The 22,336-nt window shown below is 33.6% G+C and overlaps 1 protein-coding gene across 1 annotated transcript; it reads right to left on the bottom strand.

Annotated features, from left to right (window-relative positions):
• Positions 1–1,054: 1,054 nt before the first annotated feature.
• Positions 1,055–6,106, bottom strand: LOC127126880 (subtilisin-like protease Glyma18g48580). The gene is made up of 11 exons (XM_051055886.1): positions 5,911–6,106; positions 5,685–5,794; positions 4,663–4,760; positions 4,087–4,239; positions 3,840–3,963; positions 3,210–3,756; positions 3,022–3,116; positions 2,644–2,928; positions 2,355–2,487; positions 2,050–2,266; positions 1,055–1,974 (listed from the first exon to the last, which is right to left on the bottom strand). The coding sequence occupies exons 1-11, from the start codon at positions 6,007–6,009 to the stop codon at positions 1,433–1,435; spliced, it is 2,403 nt and encodes an 800-aa protein (XP_050911843.1). The 5' UTR covers positions 6,010–6,106; the 3' UTR covers positions 1,055–1,432.
• Positions 6,107–22,336: the final 16,230 nt, after the last annotated feature.

Below are 22,336 nucleotides of genomic sequence, written 5' to 3'. Positions count from 1 at the left end.
TAGAAACATGTCTTAAATAGAACATCATGGCGGAATTTGATCCATGTAGCTGATCCTATTTAATGAGATAAAACTTGGTTGTTGCTGTATTGAAACTGTTCTTGTCATCTATGACCAGTATTGTATACTTTAGTAGTAGAAGTGTTATTGTTAGTGTCATGGAAGTAAGGTAGTTTTACTGTTTTTGTTGCAAGGTGATATCTGTTAACTCTACAACTTTTCATTTGTATAGAAGATATGGTGATAGGCATATAATGATTATAAAATGCAAGGATAAAATAACAAAAAAAACACAAGCTATTGATAAGATGAAATCCTAATACTCAAATACATTGGCATGTGCATCCAAATTGTAATATCATGACGTATTGAGTTTTGAAGATATTGTTTATTTCCCAAATTTATGGTTTACTATTGCCAATTCTAACATATAAATCGAAATATGATGAACAAGAATTATAAATTGCTAGATTTAATACGACAATAAAAGAGAAATATGCAAAATTATAAGAACAAGAATAATAATAAGAAAATGAAAATAGGGAGGGGTGGAGCCACAATCAAGCTTCTAAGTAGAAGTTGTATGATAAGTCTTGGGGAATGATCGCTACACAAAAAAACTTGATTTCTTGATAAGATCAAAAGGATGGTCCAATCCTTAGCCAAAAAGAGACATAATCTCACAAATTTAAAAAGTGTAATTTTTCAACAAAAATCTTATGTGTTTGTATTTCTTTGGGCGTGACATATTTATAGGAAAAGGATGATCAGCATTACTGAAGTTACAAGAGAAGATAGGACAAGACATTGAATTAGAATTGTTCCTTTTCTCAAAACATGTTACCCTTCATGAATTCCTTTCTCATCAAGCTTCGTTTTATCTCATAAAAGCCATGGTCTCCTCATAAAACCTTTCTTACTTATAATGGCTTAGGCTATATAAGTGCTTCTGCACCCCCTTTTGAGCTCTCTTGGACTCCACCCTTCAATCATGATTCAATCCACTTTTATTTCAACAAAAACACACAAAACAAGGGGAAATTAAGGCTGCATCTCACACGTAATGAGCAACTTCACATTGGATCAAAACACAAACAAAAATAAAATAAAACTAAGTGTTGGTGTCTAATTAATAAATATTCTACACCCACACTTTTCATTACAACTTAATTAAACTAAAACAAGTAAGAATGGGATGCATTTCATGCACCTTATTCTTGAAACTAAATTTCAGCTCTTGAAGATTTGGTCTAAAGTGCTCCTTCAAAGTTCACATCAGATTACAAAACACACCATATTCGTAGACAACCAACGAAGGATAAAGTAACAAAAACACACTACCTATTGATAACATGAAATCCAAATACTCAAATACATTGGCATGTGCATCCACATTATAATATCCTGACAGAACAAGTTTTGAAGAGATTGTTTATCTGCGCTTAACTGTGATAGGACTCCTTACAATGTGTTTTCCATCTGTCCATTGCAAATCCCCAAATTGGTATTTCCCCCTTGGAGTCACATTTGTTGCCTGCACAATAACTTGGAATGTTTTCTTTTCACCAATTTTCTTGAAAGTCAAGGAGTTCGGTACGACAGCAATTTTATATCCAGGCAAATGTACTCTTGCAGAATATGTATTTGGTGATCCAACATTGGTGACTGTGCGAGTGACGTTAATGGCATATAAACCAAGATTTGGTAATGTGATTGAAGGGTAGTTCAAGTCTGTTATACTGTGAGATCCGGAACATGTAAATGTACCGTTGAAATTAAGTGCTGAAATGAGCTGTTGGTCGTACCCATAAGCACATAGGAAGTTCAAGTAATCCTTAATGCCTAGATCATAAACTAGTCCAGGATCTATTGCAGGGTCAGGTTGTACATGCCCTGAACCATAAGCAAATGGAGTTGCCAATTTTTTGTCAAACGCATCCTGAATTGGCTTGTTCGTGTTATCTCGTGTGGTTGCTGGAAGGATATATAACTAATGAAGTTAGAAATCTTGTGTTTGATAAAAAACAGGCAAGTGTATTGTGAGTGTACCTGTGGTCATGATAGCTGATTTAATCGCTGCTGGACTCCAGTTTGGATGGAGTGTTTTGATAAGTCCTGCAATTCCAGCCACATGAGGGCAAGACATAGAGGTTCCTTGTAGTACATTGAATGGAACTCCTCGGCGATTGTCTGTTAGTAAGTTTGATGCACTTGCGAATAGTGAATAGGCAGCAAGTATGTTCACACCTGGTGCAGTCACATCAGGCTGAAACAAAGAACAAATTAGAAAAACGCATAGAAAAAAATTACAACAAATATAAGATGTGTTATAGAAACAAGGTACATGTGTATACCTTGAGTATTGATGGCTGAATCTTATTGGGTCCTCTAGATGAGAATGAAGCCATTACTGGGGCTGGTTTTCTTCCATAGAATGTTTTTGCTCCTGAAAACCTTATTGTAGTACCTGTTTTTAATTCAGAGTCCCTGCGATTATAAGTATAATGTGTATGGTTAGAGCCTTTCATTTGTAACATGTCAACAAATGTAACAGCTTTAAAAGGGTATGTGTGTGCGCGCACATGTGTGTGTGTGTGTGTGTGATTGGGGGAGGAAGAGTTAGACGGATATATAATCAACTACATTGAAGTTGTGTCAAAGGCAGGAGCATGTGACCCTCCACGATCTGGCAAAGCAGGAGGATGGTAATCGTTTTCTTTATGTGGCTGACTAACACAAGACAAAACATGTGGCTCAGCAAGAGTTGTTTTCCCTTGTTGTGGTCGATTGCTTAAAAGCATTCCCTTTGCGCCTGCAGATGAAGCTTCTTGACCTTCAGCAACTGATTTTATACTTCCTTCTCGATTGCATGCTACTATTTTCCCCTTCACTTTTGAAGGATCAAGTGTTCCGGGCCTACAAAGTCGTCTGCAACAATACATATAAAAAAAGTGTATGAAATGATCATTTAATTAGTTAGTAAGTTTATTTCAAAGTAAAGCATTTGAGATTGGTACTTACGCGTCACGATTTGTCGCATTGGCAAGCTTACCATCCGTAGCAAGAATCAAAGAAAAGGCTTTGTTTGGTGGCAAGTTTACAAAAAGACTGGCTCCCTAGGAATAGAAAATAGAAAACAATTATTTCAAATTTAAATACTATAACTTAATAAGAAGAAGAGAAATAATTAGAACTACGATGGCATTTACCGTCACTTGTTGATTGTTACCAAAAGTTATAGTACTGCTGAAATCTCTGTCTAATGTACTTGCAGCAATTGTGAAAACCCATGGAGCTACATTCACAACACTTCCTGGTGTTGGTCCATCATTTCCTGCAGAAGCAACTAACAATATATTTCTAGAAAGTGCATGAAATGCACCTATTGAAACCTCGTCGGTAAAAATATCTTCGGGATTAACAAGGTATTGCCCAGCAGCTGAAAGTGAGATTATATCAACACCATCACTAATGGCTTGATCAATAGCAGCCAACACATCCGCACCAAAGCAGTCAGCAACATCTGTTAGAGACCAACACACTTTGTAGGTTGCAACTTTAGCTCTTGGGGAACCACCTTTTACAGTACCATTGCCAATAGCAAATATACTTGCTCCTGGAACAAAGTTTCCACCAGCTGTTGATAGAGTGTGAGTTCCGTGGCCTACAAAGTCGCGTGCGGTAAGCAGCGATGGATGAAGCTTGCCATAATATGCTTCATAAGCATTGCTGAAGAATCTTGCTCCAATTAGCTTCCTGTTTATATACATACATACAGCAGGAATAATAAAACTGAAAATTATGTCTTGTTTAAGTTGTAAACAAGAGAGGAAAATAACCTGTTGCAAGGATTTTTCTTTAGTTTGCCAAATTGTCTAATTTGACAAGCTTTGCCCCCACGCCATTTTGACGGGATGGGGCCAAATCCTTCATCGTCGAAACTCTTGGATTCCGGCCAAACACCTATTCGGTTTCAGTTTCAATGGCAAAACAAGATATAAAATTGTTCCTATGTAACTTATCTTGTAAAAGAACTTGCACTTTAGACAAGGTAAAAAATGATAGTTCAAAAAACCAAAGGCTTACCAGTGTCAATATTTGCAATTATTGTATTTTCACCAAATCTTCCTTTTTGCCAGGCAGTGTTCCCATTTCTGCGCAGTCCAAGAAATTCCCATGACCGAGTAGTGTGCAGTTTATGAGATTTGCTCAAGAACACAGACACTACATTTGCCTTTTCTGTCCAATCGAAACATTATTGTGTCAACTAATTTTAAACCAAGCCTAATTGGACTTGTTAGATCCTTAATACTTAAAGTTAATGACAAAAATGAGTTGAAAGCACTTTTTTTTCTCGTCACATGACAAAACTATTTTTCAATCCAATCTATTTATTAGAAGATACTAATGACACCGCTTCCTGGTGTGAAAATTTATCACAATTAAATTATAATTAAATAGAATATCATATTAAATCATGCTTAAATAAGACATTTATTTATTTTGTTAAAATTAAATTACAAAACTTTAAAAAAAATTGAGATTACTTGATAACACATTATTAAGAAAGTTAAATTAGTGGTATAAATTTAGACAAAAAAAAAATATATAACTTGTTTCTAATTTAATTATTAAATTTAGTGAATATGGAAGATTTCTTACTTGCAATATGTGCTGCTTGTTCCTCTTCAAGTAGAGCAGCAAAACCATTGATGTGTTTGTTATATGAATAAATGATTGCTTCTTTTGCTTTCTCCTCGCTGTAAAACAATGCACGTATGATATATATCCATCAACTTTTTCAGAGCGTAATGGTTATTAACTTTTTTTAGAGTGAAATTAAAATTAAAATTTAAAGTATGAATAATAAATAAATGCAAAAGAAGGTGATGACTGTGAAAAAGTATAGTAAAATAATTATCCAATAAGATAATTTTTATACAACTTTGTCTGTAATATTTATGTAACATGTCATACGTACTTTTTGAAGATAACCTATTTTTCTAGAGCCAGATGTTTTTTGTTGATATTTGATGCTACTGGCCAAGACATGAATTATAGATCTCTTTCTCAAACTTTTGAGTATGAATAATGCTAATGATACACTTTCTAACACATTTTTTATTACATCACATGATTTTATGAGATCCATATATGTTTTAACCAATCATAGAAAATGTGTAGAAAATTTGTGGACAAAAAACTATATTATTGGTAGACAATTTTTTTAAAATATGGTATATAGCCCAAGTGGCTGAGTGAAGACACCTTAAAGATTTTGGCAAAAAAAAGTCTATAATTTTTTTTTAGATAAAAAGAATTTAAGTGAGTTAGATTTGAGAGTTTTCTCATCTCAAGATCTTAGATAGAATGGATTTCTTTGAATGAATCGATCTTACAATCAAATATGAAGAGTTAAAAAAAGTACTTACAGTTCATAATATTAATATATATATATATATATATATATATATATATATATATATATATATATATATATATATATATATATATATTGGCTATTAACGTGATATATTAATTTAATTATTGAAAAATAATTAACATTTTTATTTATTTAAAAATTGATTAATTATCTTTCTTTATTAAAAAGATAATAGTACTATAACTTACACCAACAATGAGTTATAAAAAAAAAAGTAATAGTTATATGATGCATTTTATACCTGCCCAAAGTTGAACTTAGTAAATCATAATGAGAATTGGTAGCAATTTCAAGTTGAAGAGATGTAGGGTTAGGACCATGAGAATGTGCTCCCAAGTATACAATATAACACTGTACAAAAAGACCAACCGTTTGTAAAATGTCACAAAAAAAATGAGGTTTTAGCAACACAATTGCAAAATAATGATTTGTAACAAGAAACATCAAATCAATGAAAACAAGTGTACCTTTTTAGTGCCATAGACGGGTTCTAGCAAGAACACGAAAAGGAAAAGTAATGAAACAATAATGTGAAGAGAAAATAGGGAACCACCCATTTGTTTCATAGTATTTGGTATTCACTTGAAGAACTTCATCTAGCTAGTACCTTACATATATAGTCGTTATTTCTCTGTTTGAATGATTAATGTCATGTGATGTGCTGTTTATTCTCAAATGGTCCATGGAGAAAGTGCTTGACGTAGCTTTTGCTTTTGGGAACTAATCTTTTTCTTTTTCTTTTCTTTATATTGGCAAAAGCGTTTTCCACATGAAATAAAATATTCTCAACAGTAGTTTGAATTATGGATAGGTTTTATTTTTAAAAGGGGAAAAGGAAAAGGAAAAAAAAGAAAGTAAATTATCTATAAAATAAAGTCTCGGTACTAGTATGAGAGTGATGATTCTAATAGGAGGTTCCATAAAGGTCATGTACACTGCATTATTATCAGTCTCATGTTTTGCTCGATAATTAGCATAATCATTCTCCTCTTTAAGAGTATGAAATAGTTAAAATTATCATTTCTTAGAGAAAAGTTCTTTAATATTGTGAAGAATCGCAATATAGTGATGTAAAACATTAACAAAATTTGAGATAAACATGATAGCAGAGTTGAAGTCAGAATAAAACCTAAGATTTTTGATGTCAAGTTCTCAGGTCATCCGCAATCCATGATATAACGTCATCAACTCGACATGAATGATGTTGGAATAAGTAATATTACCCGCAAAATCCTGAACCAAACCACCATTAACATTTTGAATTCATCCACAAAAACATGAGACGCCAGGATTATCGAGGCCACTGCCATCAACATTCAAAATCATATTATTAGATTTGTGTGCATTCTACGTAATCGTTCTTTTTGGACGAGATAGATTATATTTGAAAAAATATTTAGTTAACCAATTAATACAATTCATTGTGATCGTTTCAAAGTATACGAAGATACTCATTTGCAAGACATAATTTGTTCCTAGCACGCCACAACCACTAACAAACAACCAAAAATATAAGGTCATCATTGATGACATGTCTAATCCAATAATACAAACTATTCCTTTGGAAGAATAAAGGGTCCAAGAAACCAATAGATTTTCAAAAATGAGTAGCAAATTAACAGTCTCTCAGACTGTGTAGAGTCGTCACAACACCTTGATTGCTTATAGGACATAGATTTGTCTGAAGCATACCACGATGACTCAACATCGATCTCGTAGAATGAGACTTATGTAAGTATTGAGTTCTTACCTTTTAACGATACTTATTTATTTCACTTTAATATATATATATGAAATGGTAAAAAAATCAATAAAAACTCTTACGGACACAACCTTGAGGTCTCGGGTTTGAACTCTGGCAATGACATCCAACTTAGTAATATCGATTTTTTCAAATTAAGCTAGATTTACATACACTATTAATTATTATTTATTATTACATAGTTATTATCAGTGTTATTAGTATCGGTTTTCTTAAAGGGGATTAATTTGACTTGTATTCCCTTAGCTTAGCGTAAGGTTTTACTTAGATTCTTATTTAATAAATATTATTCTTTAGTTTCTCAAAAATTATTATGAGAGTCAATTTATGTTAATTTTTAACTTTAAATATATAGGTGTGGCAATATAATAAATCCTTTTATTAATAAAATAAGATTATACGAGATGTGACATTTAAGTAATCCTAGTTTGAGACATCTAAATAATGTTAATTTGACGATCTTAAACTCTTTCAACTATGTTATTACATGTGATTGACAAAATTTAATAGAAAATTTGTTAAACAAGATGTCCTAACATTCTACCTCGAGGTGCTTCATAACGCATTTGTTATAGGTAACATGTTATAGCAAGATGTTCTAACTTTATGCGAGACATATTGTCTGAAGATGCTTACTTGGCGCATGTTTTAATGGACTGAATCTCACGCTTTAAAGATTTGTTTATTTTTATGTTCAATCAAAGATTTGATTAAAAATGTGTTGCCATTCGGAAAATATTTTATTATCAATCCTTTTCTAGCAAGATTGGAATTCTTATTCATATAATTTCATATTTAACTAGATTTGTTTTAATCAAGATTCAGAATCTCCATTGTGAAGATTGATATTTTTTGAGCTTTTTGGAATTCAGTCGTGTTCACGTCAAAACCCTACTAGGCTTTTATGTTGGGTAATTGTTTCTATTTAAGGAGGCATTTTACCTCATGTGAAGACTCAGAGACCTTACATGGTACAACTTGGTGTTTTTTTTATCGAGTCTTTGTTTTTTATGGTTTTATACTTTATTCCCGAGGTTATTTTATAAGTTAGGAGGATAAAGTATTTGTGTCATAGTTGTGATTCATCATTTCATATACTTTTATAATTGTACAAACACTTGGGAAAGTGTTAGAGTGAAAGTGAGAGAGCTATAAAATTCAAGGGGAGTTTGGATCGAAGTTCATGTTAGCATTAGCAAAATGACACCGAAGTAGGAGAATTTAGATGAGATCGTCATATACTATTGACTACTAAGAGTGAATTTACTTTCATTAGGATGATACCCTCCAGGCGTAGGTGACTTTGTATCGAACTGAGTTAACAATTACGTGTGTTATTTACTTTACATGTTTATTACTCTTGTTACATCATTTTGTTGTCATACACATTATCCCAACATTATGTCTGACCTCTTGTCATCGAACAAACACAATTTCAATTAGCATCAGAGCAACCACCCTCCTCTGGTTGGGTGAGGTTCAGATTTTTCTCTACATTCTGTTCAAGATGGACAATGCAAAAGAAGGAGGATATGTGAATCACATACGAATTATGTATGGTACAACTTATAATTATTGGAAGGCTTGTATAATTTCCTTTCTCAAGTCAATGGACAACAAGACTTGGAAATCAGTCATAAATACACAAACTTCTCTAAAGGTCACAACTGAAGATAACACTAAAACTTTGAATCCTGAAAAATATTGGTCAAAGGAAGAAGACAAAGAAGCACTTGGTAATTCTCACGCCCTTAATTCCATGTAAGAAATCTTCATAATCATTAACACATGCAATAGTACCAAATAAAAGCTTGAGAAACTCTTGAAGTTGCTCGTGAAGGCACGTTCAAGGTTCATATACCAAGAATTTAACTCATCACAATGAAATATGAAAATATAAAGATGAAGGAGGATGAAACCATTATTGAATCTAATGTCCCACACATTGACATTTCCAACAACTCCTTTTCCCTTGGAGAAAAGATGTTAGAAGAAAATATGGTAAGAAAAATCCTTAGATCTCTTCCAAAGAGTTTTGATATGAAATTCATAGCCATTGAAGAAGCCCAAGATGTAGGAGAAATAAAAATTAATGAGTTGATTGGATCTCTTCTAAGTATTGAAATGGAGATTAATGACAAATAAGATAAAATAAGTAAGAATGTGGGTTCAAAGCAGATGCTGAAGAAGGTGATGACTAGTTAGAAGGCGAAGCTGATAAAAAACTTGATTGAATCCATTTCCCTTGTAGCCAAAAGTTTTAGCAAGGTCATGAGAAGACTTAACAGGAGATTAAGGAACAATGTCACTACCAATGTCAAAGACAACCAACATTAGAACTCCAAATGTGTTAACTTTAAATATAAAGGAAATGATAGAGAAAAACAAAACAAGGGCAAGGGAATCCAATGTCATGAATGTAAAAGTTTTGAACACATTCAGGATGAATATGTTAGTTGAGTAGCGCCTAGGGGGGGGGGGGGGGGTGAATTAGGATCTTTGAAAACTTTTTCCGGTTTATGAAAAACTTTGTTCTTTCTTTTTTGGTTATGTTAAGCAATGAACGGTAAAGTGCGCAAAGATAAAGAACACGAAGAGATATCCTGGTTCCCCTCACAGATCGAGAGTACTCCAGTCCCCTTTCAACATGAAAGAGATTTCACTATCTGTTATGACTTGTACACGACAGACACAATCACCAAAAACAACCTCTTGTGATTCACCAAGTTGATATGAGAACAATCCTCTCAAAACCAACTTTCTTGCTTCCAACAATCATAAACAGCAAGGTGTTTACAAAATACACAATCTTATTTTTCAACAACTCTAAAAATAAGATAAGGATTACAACAATGGTTTGAATGTAAAGTTTGTAGTATAATGATCACTCAAAGTGATATATCAATTTGATTGATCTTCTCTTCCAATGAAAACAATTCACAACACAAAGATATTAGATTGCTCAATAATTTTCTGTTTTGAATGATATGAAAATATGCAGAAAATATCTTGAATGAAGGTTTATAACAATAAGTGTGAATTCTAAAAATTAAAGAGATTGATTGGAAAAGGTGAAATTTTAATTTGAAATATCATGAATTTATATGCACATAACACCTCAAATGAAACATGGTAATATTCTGAAAGAATCATGAACAATTGTCAAAGATGAATTGAAAAGATTCCATGAAATAGTGCATGAAGAGGTGTATGAACATCCATTGATTTTTCAGAAACGCACAGTGGTAAATCAATTTACATAATGGGTAAATAGATTTCCCTGTTGCAACGTTTAAAAATTTTCAAAATCTTTCAGTGGTAAATCGATTTCCCTAAGAGGTATATCGATTTACCTAGTTAAAAAACTTAAAATTTCGCTACTGGAAAAGTAATGCTCCAGTGGTAAATCGATTTCCCTAAGTGGTAAAAATCGGTTTACCTAAGTGAAAAATTTATTCTTTGTATTTAAAAAGTATGAAAGCTTCAGTGGTAAATCGATTTCTTTTATAGGTAAATGGATTTACCCAATTTGAAAATGAGAAATATGATTCTAAGACATTTTCCATGCACTATGAAAAGTTATGCAATAACCATATGAATACTTGAGCATCTAAGACTTTAGTGAAGGTAAGTATTCTCATTATACCTTCTTGAAATGAAAAGCTTAACTTCTTGAATCAAGATGCTTTATGATTGAATAAAATCTTTGCCTTCTTGTTGCTTGGAGTTTTGTCTTCATCAAAAACATTCATCATAGAGAAGCTTGACTTCACATTCTCCCCCTTTTTGATGATGACAAATAATCCTCTTTGATGCGTGCAATTTTCGGAAACAAAAATTTCTCCCCCTGAGATGTCTAACTCCCCCTAAATTTGAGAAGCTTATGATCATGTTAACTTGATCATCTTGAAGGAAATTTGTATCATTTTTACCTTAGGAAATTCACAAGCATACAAGCATAATTTATAACACCTTTCTCCCCCTTTGACATTATCAAAAAGAAGGGAAAGATGGGTGAAAGATAATCACATGACAAATATAAAATAGAATATACAACATAACTAATAAAAACAGCCTCATGCATTCCAAAATTGAAATAATAAATAATGCAAACAAACAAAGTTGTGGTACCAAGTACCTTACACCAAAATAGTTCAAATATTAGACATAATTAAAACATAATGAAACCAAATGTTCAATTAGCAACCTATAACAAGAATAATACACACAAACAGAATAACACTAAGGTTGGTTCATGTCATTGTTGTAGTTGTTGCCTTGGTATGGAAATTGTTGTTGAATGGGCGTAAATATAGGAGCGGGAGAAGCCGGGTTATTTGGATCATATGGAGGGATATTGAGATGCGAGTAGAGATAAGAGAAGTGTTGATTCATGTCAGTTTAAATAAGGTTTATGCGGTTGGTGGTGGCTTCATGATTTAGCGCAATTTGATTATTTTCCGAAATCCATTGGTCATTGACGAATGTGTTAAGGTTGGAAAATTGAGATGTCATGAAGTTAAATAGGTCTTGATTACTTAAACCACTTGGAGGAGGAACATTTAGAGGAGGTACATCTTCACCACCATTTCCTTCTTGAGGAATCTCTTCATTTTCTTCATTATTGCCACCAATAAACATAACCGACTTAGTTTCCAGATTATACCGATAGCCCATCCGCTTGTCCACATTCTTGATAGAGATTTTGTGACTTTTTGTATCCATAAGACAATACTCAACATCACTAAAATCAACATTAAAATACTCCATAATACAAGTGATAAACCAAGCATAAGGAAGAGACTTAAGCTTGTTGGTGTGAGTCATCAAATGGTGAAGAATGAGACATGACCAATTAAGCGAAATGTCATTCTTAATAGCATACTTTTGATACCTCTCCAATTCCTCCGGGGTGTGATCTTTGAAGAAATGTTGAACATCCATGGATGATGATGAAGCTTTTTCTTTCCCTTTCCAGCAGTTTCAGCTTTCCTCTTAAGTTTTGATGCCATGAGTAAAGGTTAGGAGATGATGGAGATAAGCTTTAATGAAGGTTTTGGGTGATTTGGAGAAGATGACATTTTTGAGGTGAGAGCACCAAGGAGGCAGATTCTGGCTGCTAGGTTAAAGTGAGGTTTTGAGAGAGAAAATTTTATTTTAAATAGGAGAGAGAAGGGATGTGATTGGACCAACCAAAGTAAAAGAAAAGAAAAAAAATCTGAACACGCAGGGGTAAATCGATTTACTCCATAGGTAAATCGATTACCATACGGCCAGAAAGCACAAAAAGAGAAAAGTTTCAGGGGTAAATCGATTTACATCATGGGTAAATCGATTTACATCATGGGTAAATCGATTTACCTAGTTCAAAATATGCCAAACACGAAAAAGCAATGCCACTGTTTTATGGGTAAATTGATTTACAACATGGGTAAATCGATTTACTCAGTACCAGATATTCCAAAAACAAAAAAAATAGTGCTTCTGTTTTATGGGGAAATCGATTAACAACATGGGTAAATCGATTTACTCAGTGAAAAAAAAGCTAAAACACATATATTTTTAACAAAGATTCATGCAAGAGACACCCAATGAATCATGTAAAAGAAAGGAGTGGAAGTAGAGAGCCATGCAATAAATTTCAAAAGTAAATAGATGAGTTGGAAACGGATGTGCACCTTTGATTATTGATGTGTTTTTGAAGAATTATATGCCACACTCATCTAGAATCCCAAGTTCCCTTCGAATTTTGTAAAACGGTTCTCGTGCTAAAGGTTTTGTGAAGATGTCGGCAAGTTGATTATGAGTATCCACAAATGTGACTTCGACATCTCCTTGAAGCATGTGGTCACGAAGAAAGTGATGCCGAAAGTCAATATGTTTGGTTCTTGAGTGCATGACCGGATTCTTTGTAATGTTTATCGCACTTGTGTTGTCACAACAAATAGGAATGCATCCAAGATCGAGTCCGTAGTCACGAAGTTGTTGCTTAAGCCAAAGTATTTGAGTGCAACAACTACCTGCTGCTATGTATTTCGCTTCGACAATGCTAAGAGCAACACACACTTGTTTCTTATAAGCCCATGATACTAATGCATTTCCAAGGATGTGACATGTACCACTAGTACTTTTTCGATTAGTTTTACTTCCTGCATAATCTGCATCAGAATAACCAACTAAATTGCAAATACTACCTTTAGGATACCATAGGCCAACATTTGTTGTTCCCTTGAGATATTTCATGATTCTCTTAACAGCGGTGATATGTGATTCTTTTGGATTGGCTTGAAAACGAGCACAAAGACACACACTGAACATAATATCAGGACGGTTTGCCGTCAAATAAAGTAAGGAACCAATCATACCTCAATACTTTGTTATATCAATCGAAACACCTGATTCATCTTGATCAACATAAGATCCGGATCCCATCGGAGTAGACATTGCCTTGCAACTATCCATGTCAAATCTTTTTAACAACTCTTTGCAGTACTTTGATTGGTTGATGAAGATGCCATCCTTCAGTTGCTTAATTTGAAGTCCAAGAAAATAATTCATCTTATCCATCATGGACATCTCGAATTCTCCTTGCATCATTGATGAAAATTCTTCACACATTTCTTTGTTTGTTGAGCCGAATATGATGTTGTCAACGTAGACTTGAACCAATAAAGTGTTACCTTTTATTTTCTTAATAAACAGGGTTTTGTCAATTTTACCTTTTTCAAATCCCTTTTCACAAAGAAAGTTGCTGAGACGATCATACCATGCTCTCAGTGCTTGCTTTAGGCCATAAAGAACTTTCCTCAACTTGAAAACATGTGAAGGATTTTTGAAGTCTTCAAAGCCCGGGGGTTCTTTGACATAGACTTCTTCATTGATGTAGCCATTCAAGAATGCGCTCTTGACATCCATTTGAAATAATTGAAAATTTAATGAACATGCATAAGCAAGTAATAAACGAATAACTTCTAACCTTGCAACCGGAGCGAATGTTTCTTCAAAATCAATTCCTTCCTCTTGATTGTATCCTTGGGCCACCAATCTTAATTTGTTTCGAACAATTATACCATTCTCATCAAGCTTGTTCTTAAACACCCATCTGGTACCTATGATGTGTTTATCACTTGGCCTAGGGACAAGTTCCCAAACTTGATTCCTTTCTAATTGGTTTAACTCTTCTTTCATAGCAATTATCCATTGGTCGTCACCTAAGGCTTCATCAACTTTGGAAGGTTCAATTTGTGAGACAAAAGCCATATTTAAGCATGCACCTTTGAGATTTAATCTTGTTGCAACGCCTTGACTAATATCACCAATGACTTTATCAATTGGATGATCCCGATAAGTTCTCCATTCCTTAGGTAGATCATTATCATTTGTTTTTTTGATCATCTTGATGTTTTGGTTGATCACCATTGTTTCCACTTGAAGTATCTATTTTGAGGAACTTCTATAATATCATCATCATCATCACACAAAACAATATCCTCCTTGGAGGGGTTAGATTCATCGAAAGTAACATGCATAGATTCTTCAATTTTTAAAGTTCTTTTATTATATATTCTATAGGCTTGACTAGTAAGAGAGTATCCAAGAAATATACCTTCGTCGGACTTCTCGTCGAACTTACCTAAATTGTCTTTGTCATTGTTGAGGACAAAGCATTTGCACCCAAAAATTTGAAAGTAAGATATGTTTGGTTTCCTTCCTTTGAAGAGTTCATAAGGAGTCTTTTTCAAGATAGGTCTAATGATAATTCTATTACTTACATTATGGCGTGCTTACCGCATCCGCCCAAAAATACTTTGGAAGATTTGAGTCGCTTAGCATCGTTCGTGCAAGTTCCACAAGTGACCTATTCTTTCTCTCCACCACTCCATTTTGTTAAGGAGTCCTTGGTACCGAGAAATTATGAAAGATTCCATGTTCTTCGCAAAACTCTTCGAAGGAGGCATTTTGGAATTCTCCATCATGGTCGCTTCTTATGGAGGCAATAGTTAGCAATTTCTCATTTTGGATTTCCTTCGCATATTTATTGAACGCCTTGAATGCATCATTTTTTTGAACTAAGAAGAAAGTCCAAGTGTATCTAGAGAAATCATCAACAATAACTAAAGCATATACATTACCTCCGAAGCTTCTTGTTCTTGATGGACCAAATAAGTCCATATGCAACAATTGTAGTGGCCTTGTAGTGGACACCACATTCTTTGATGTGAAAGTTAATTTGGTTTATTTCCCTTTTTGACATGCATCACAAAGTCTATCTTTGACGAATTTTATGTTAGGCAAACCAATGACAAGATCATGCTTTATAAGTTTATTCAAATGTTCCATATGAATATGTGCGAATCTTTTATGCCATAGCCATGACTCATTATTGTTTACCATAAGACATTTTACCTTCAAAGATAAATCATCAAGGGAAATCATAAAAATATTATTAATTCTTGTACCTTTGAGTTTTACCTCATGAGAGACTTCATCTTCAATCAAGCATTCATCTTTGCTGAACTTGATTTGAAGCCCTTGTCACAAAGTTGGCTAATGCTTAGAAGATTATGCTTTAGTCCTTCGACATAAAGAACATCTTCAATGGATGTGAAAGGTGGTGCTCCAACTTTGCCTATGCCAAGAATTATCCCTTTGTTGTTATCACCATATGTGACATAACCCTTGGCCTTCAATGCTAGATCTGAAAATTTGTTTATGTCTCCCGTCATATGCTTGGAACACCCACTATCAAGATACCAAAGATTTGATGTGGTTTTCAAGCATACCTACAAAACAAAATCACGTTTTGTTAGGTACCCAAATTGCTTTGGGTCCTTCATAATTAGTGTCTTTCTTTACCCATACGTAATGCCGATTTGCTATGTTAAAATTTCTAACATAGCATGCATTAGGTGTATGGCCAATTATTCCGCAATAAAAACAAGTAGGTTTAAAATTGCTTCTATAACTAGGAACATAAGATTTCTTTTTAGAGAATCTTTTTCTTTTAGGATAATGATGAATTTTTTTTGCCTTGTTCACTTTCTCTTTAGTTGGTTGGTCATTAGCTTTAACAAAGATAGTTTTGCTTGAACTTGGCTTGGAAAATTTTGAATAACCAAGTCCACTTTTGTCATTGGAATATCTTTGTTGGCTAAGGACACCTTCCAACCGAATTTTCCCTTTTTCATACCTTTCAAGAACTATTTTTAATTGGACAATTTGGAAAGAAAGTGATTCACAGTTTTTACATACAAAATTCTATTTTTCACTAATCATCTTTTGTTTTTTATCATCGAAATCTTTTTCAATTGTCACGACTTTTTCTTCTAAAGATAAAATTGTTTTCTTTTGAGATGATATAGTTTTATACAGAATTTTGCGTTCTTCAAGAAGTTCATTTATAGCACCTTGTGAATCACTATCAAAAGAGAAAAATCATTACTAACCTCATCTTCTTCATCGGCGGAATGGTGCGAGGCCATTATTGCTAGATTTGCACATTCGTCGCTTTCTGATTCGGATGAAGAACTTATCTTATTATCTTCCCATGCAACATATGCCTTCTTATTCTTGAAATGCTTCTTGCCTTTAAAGCCACCTTTCTTTGAGAGTTTCAGACAATCCGGCTTTATATGACCTTGCTTTCCACATTCATAACATGTGACTTCTTGCGTAGATGTGGAAGCCTCCCTTTTCCTGAAATGTTTATTTCTTTTTGCATTAAAGGGTTTTTCATTTTTACTAAAAAACTTACCAAACCTTTTAACAAGGAGCATGAAATTTTCATCTTCCTCCGATACGCCATCATTTCTATCTTCCCTTGAATCTACTTTTAAAGCAATTCATTTGGATTTCTTCTCTTGACTTTCATGCTTTTCGAGTCTTCCAAGTTCAAGTTCATGTTCTTGGAGTTTTCCGAATAATGATGCGGACGTCATAGTGGAAAGACTTTTCTTCTCCGGTATGGCCATTACTTTTGGTTGCCATTCTCTAGTCAAGGATCTTATCACTTTAAGGTTGAGATCATCATTTGTGAATGTTTTTCCGAGAGCAATTAAATGGTTCGTCAAGTGAACAAATCTTTTTTGTAATGCAACAATGGATTCTCCAGGATGCATTCTGAACATTTCATATTCTTGACTCAATGTGTTTAATTTGGATCTTTTAACTTCAGCGGTTCCTTCGTGAGTCTCCACCAAAGTGTCCCAAATTTATTTTGCCGATTTACATTGAGATATGCGGAAGAACTCATCCATACTTAATGCACTTTGAAGAATATTTATCGCTTTCTTTTCATTAAGTATTATTTTCTTATCATCTTCATCATACGAATGTTTAACCTTCGGAGTGCCAACACCATTGACCACACTCATAGGATTATGCGGACCATTTTCAACGGTTTCCCATATACCATCTCCTTGTGCTTCTAAGTGTGCTTTCATGCGGATTTTCCAAAAGTCAAAATATTCTCCAGAAAATAAAGGTGGTTTGTTGCTACTACCTCCATCTTTAAAAACCAGGTTTGCGCTTGCGGAAGCCATCGTCTGGGTCTGTGGAGCAAGTTACCAAAACCCGCTCTGATGCCAATTGTTAGTTGAGTAGCGCCTAAGAGGGGGGGGGGGGGGTGAATTAGGATCTTTGAAAACTTTTTCCGGTTTATGAAAAACTCTGTTCTTTCTTTTCTGGTTATGTTAAGCGATGAACGGTAAAATACAGAAAGATAAAGAACACGAAGAGATATCCTGGTTCCCCTCACAGATCGAGAGTACTCCAGTCCCCTTTCAACATGAAAGAGATTTCACTATCTGTTATGACTTGTACATGACAGACACAGTCACCAAGAACAACCTCTTGTGATTCACCAAGTTGATATGAGAACAATCCTCTCAAAACCAACTCTCTTGCTTCCAACAATCCTGGACAGCAAGGTGTTTACAAAACACACAATCTTATTTTTCAACAACTCTAAAAATAAGATAAAGACTACAACAATGGTTTGAATGTAAAGTTTGTAGTATAATGATCACTCAAAGTGATATATCAATTTGATTGATCTTCTCTTCCAATGAAAATAATTCACAACACAAAGATATTAGATTGCTCAAGAATTTTCTGTTTTGAATGATATGAAAATATGAAGAAAATATCTTGAATGAAGGTTTATAACAATAAGTGTGAATTCTGAAAATTAAAGAGATTGATTGGAAGAGGTGAAATTTGAATTTGAAAGATCATGAATTTATATGCACATAACACCTCAAATGAAACATGGTAATGTTCTGAAAGAATCATGAACAATTGTCAAAGATGAATTGAAAAGATTCCATGAAATGGTGCGTGAAGAGGTGTATGAACAGCCACTGATTTTTCAGAAATGCACAGTGGTAAATTGATTTACATAATGGGTAAATCGATTTCCCTGTTGCAACGTTTAAATTTTTTCAAAATCTTTCAATGGTAATTTGATTTCCCTAAGAGGTAAATCAATTTACCTAATTAAAAACTTAAAATTTCGCTACTGGAAAAGTAATTCTCCAGTGGTAAATTGATTTTCCTAAGTGGTAAATCGATTTACCTAAGTGAAAAATTTATTCTTTGTATTTAAAAAGTATGAAAGCTTCAGTGGTAAATCGATTTCCCTTATAGGTAAATGGATTTACCCAGTTTGAAAATGAGAAATATGATTCTAAGACATTTTCCATGCACTATGAAAAGTTATGCAATAACCATATGAATACTTGAGCATCTAAGACTTTAGTGAAGGTAAGTATTCTCATTATACCTTCTTGAAATGAAAAGCTTAACTTCTTGAATCAAGATGCTTCATCATTGAATAAAATCTTTGCCTTCTTGTGGCTTGGAGTTTTGTCTTCATAAAAAACATTCATCATAGAGAAGCTTGACTTCACATAATTACTAACTTTATTAAAAAAACATAAGAAGGGGTAAAATTCCACCTTTTTGATGATGATTCGAATGAGGAAAGCGAAGTTGAGCCAAATAATAGTGTGGTTGTATTCACAACTCACATAAGGTCCAATTCACATGTGCATAATGATAATGACACAAGTGATGACAGACTGTATGGTGATGCTTTTGCGGAACCTTACAAGATTATGTATCTCAAATGGAATGAAGAATGCAAAGTTAATAATAATAAGAAAAAAATTAAAGTTCTACATCAAGAAAAATCTCACCTCATGGATGCTATATCTCAATTAAAGGAGGTATTTGATCATCTTAACTTAAAACTTAAAAGTATGACTAAATTTGTCCGCATGCTTAATTTTGGAACTGAAACTCTTGATGAAATTCTAGGGGTGGGAAAAATGCGAAGAGACATGAAATAAATTAGATGCAATTATGAGTGATCATACTCAAAAAAACAAGTTTGTTCCTCTTGTCAAGAAAAGAGAGTTCATCATATCAGACTACAAGTCTTAACATCCTGTCAAACATCGTAACCAACACTCTAATGCTTATTCCAAAATCCTATAGGTATGTCAGTATTTTGGTCGACATGGTCATATACGACCTTACTGCTACAAATTATATGGTAGAAATTTTTACCATCATTAGTCCCATCCTACCTGGAAGGCAACAAAAGATGTGAGTTCTAAACAATTTGGAGAGCCAGGGGGAAAACTCTAAGTCATATAACTTATACATCTTTAAGAGTTTTTCCTGTGAATATTGGTACTTTGATAATGGCTACTCTAGACACATGACTAGATAAAATAGTTATCTGAAGGACATAAAATCATATTACATTAGCTATGTCACTTTTGGTGTTGAAGTCAAAAGTAAATTGAAGGGAAAGATAAGTTAGACTTCCCGGGTCTCCCGTGTCTAGATGATGTGTTTCTTATTGAAGTTATCACTACCAATATCATCAACATTAGTCAACTTTTTGATCAAGACCTTGTGGAACCTTGTTTTACAAGTGATATGGTTTTAACAAGGACATTAACTTTTGATGATAACAACTAAAGTATTACGATAAATCAAGCATGGACAATTGAACAAATAAAGATGTAAACATATCTTTAGGGTTTGATAAACTTGACGATCCAATGATGGCAAACAACGAATAATCTAAAGCCTAATCTTAAATCCACTCAATCATGTGTCAACATAAAGAGAAGTATCTGAGAAAGGCTTGAAGCAATATTTGACGATCTTCTAACTTAGCATTAGTGATCTTCTATTTTAGTAATGAGTGAATGTATGTAAAATAAAAAAGGACTTTATCATAAAAGTATGAGGCTAAAGCACACACACACATATGCACACACATGCGCACGCGCGCGCGCACACACACACACACACACACACACACACACACACACACACACACACACACACACACACACACATGTTTTTCAAAATATTGCACCAAAAGAAAATACTTTTAAAAACATCAAGAAGTTGTGTTAGTCGAATTAGGAGCAGTTAAAATAGCTACAGGAATTTTTTTGACTTAGCTAATTTATTAGAGCGTTTGTATGATCGATTATAAATGTTCAAACATAAGGCCTAAGCTATATTGAAGGCAAATTGATTATGTGCAACAACTAGAAATCTTAAACTTACTTTCTTAGAACTTACAAATGATTATGAGCATATTCTAGTTGATTAAACATATGTGATAATCAATTAGATTGTTACAAAATGCGTTAAATGAAATTTTCTTTTTGAGACAACCTCAAGCCTATTAATAAAGGTTTAATTTATCATTTTAAATAATCCAAAATTATGTTTTGATACTTTCATCTCTCTCTCTCTCTGTGTGTGTGCGTGTGTGTGTGTCTGTGTGTGTGTCTCTCTCTCTAAACACATCTTTAACTTTCTCTCACTATTTTTTTAGCTTAAGTGCTTTTGAGAGAAAATACCTTTTGTGAGTGATATTACTTTTGTAATTCTGGAATTGGTAGAACTGTAAAATTCATCAAGGGAACCTTTTGTGTATACCTTGGTTGAATACTGTCTAATTAGGGATTTGATTGGGTTAAAGTTAAACCCATAAAAAACTTTTGTTTGGGATTAGGTATTTCAGTCCTAATTTAGGTTAGAGATCAACCTATGATAAAATATAATAGGTTCTTGGTCATCCCGGTGTTAAAACCAAGATATGTTAAAGCTCATCTCGGTACTTAAAAGCTTCACAGGTTCAAGATCAACCACTTGTAAAAATATCATAGGTTTTTTGTTAACCCGGTTAAAACCAAGGTATTTAGATCAAAGGTTATGAACTTGAAGACTAACACTCTAAGGTCCATGTTTGTGGAACTAAGACTTACCGCTTCAATCCACCATTTAGGAAGGAAGATTGGCCCTTTCACTCTCAAGCTCATTACGAAGAAAAGACGTAAACGACCATATCCATTGTCTTGTATATTATGATTGAAGATCAATAACCATTTCCTTATATAAGGGGGTTCGTGAGCCTTTCCTACTAAAAGCTTTCAATGTTTAATGGAATCTCTCAATATTAATTCTTGGGGAGAGGAGTATGCCCTTTTGTTTTGACCGAACCTCTATAACTCTTGGTGTTCTTCTTTTCCCTTAACTCTTTTTATTTCTGCGATTTATTTTTCTGCTGCTAATTTTTCAAAATGCATTTTAACTATGAATTTATTTCCCAAAAGTTTTTTAAAACTGTGCTTTTCGAAACCACACAATTCATCCCCCCCTTCTCTTGTGTGTGAAGTATCAAGTTTAATAAACCTGAGAATCAATTTCAATCGTTTTGAATGCACAATCACTAAAAAAACATCATGTTCAATTAATGAAGGGATCTAGATCAATTGAAACTTTTATATATGGTGTCCACATAAGAAGAATCATCCTCACGCATGCATGAGCTCAATGATTGATGTAACTAAGTTATGGAATAGGAAACTTGGCCATTCAAATATTTGAAGTATGAGAAAGATTATCTTTGAAAAGGTTAGTATTGGTCTTCCTGATCTCAAGATTGAAGAAGGCAAAATTTGTGGTAAATACCATAAAGGAAAGCAGACCAAGATGTCTCACAAAAAGGTTCAACATATTACCACCGCCAGAGTGTTTGAACTGCTCCACATAGATCTCATAGGACCCATGAAAGTTGAAATCATAAGAGGTATGAG

This window comes from Lathyrus oleraceus, chromosome 3 (assembly GCF_024323335.1).
Source record: "Lathyrus oleraceus cultivar Zhongwan6 chromosome 3, CAAS_Psat_ZW6_1.0, whole genome shotgun sequence".
NCBI lineage: Eukaryota > Viridiplantae > Streptophyta > Magnoliopsida > Fabales > Fabaceae > Lathyrus > Lathyrus oleraceus.
Note: the sequence above shows the minus strand (reverse complement) of the source record. Positions and strands in the feature narration are given on the sequence as shown.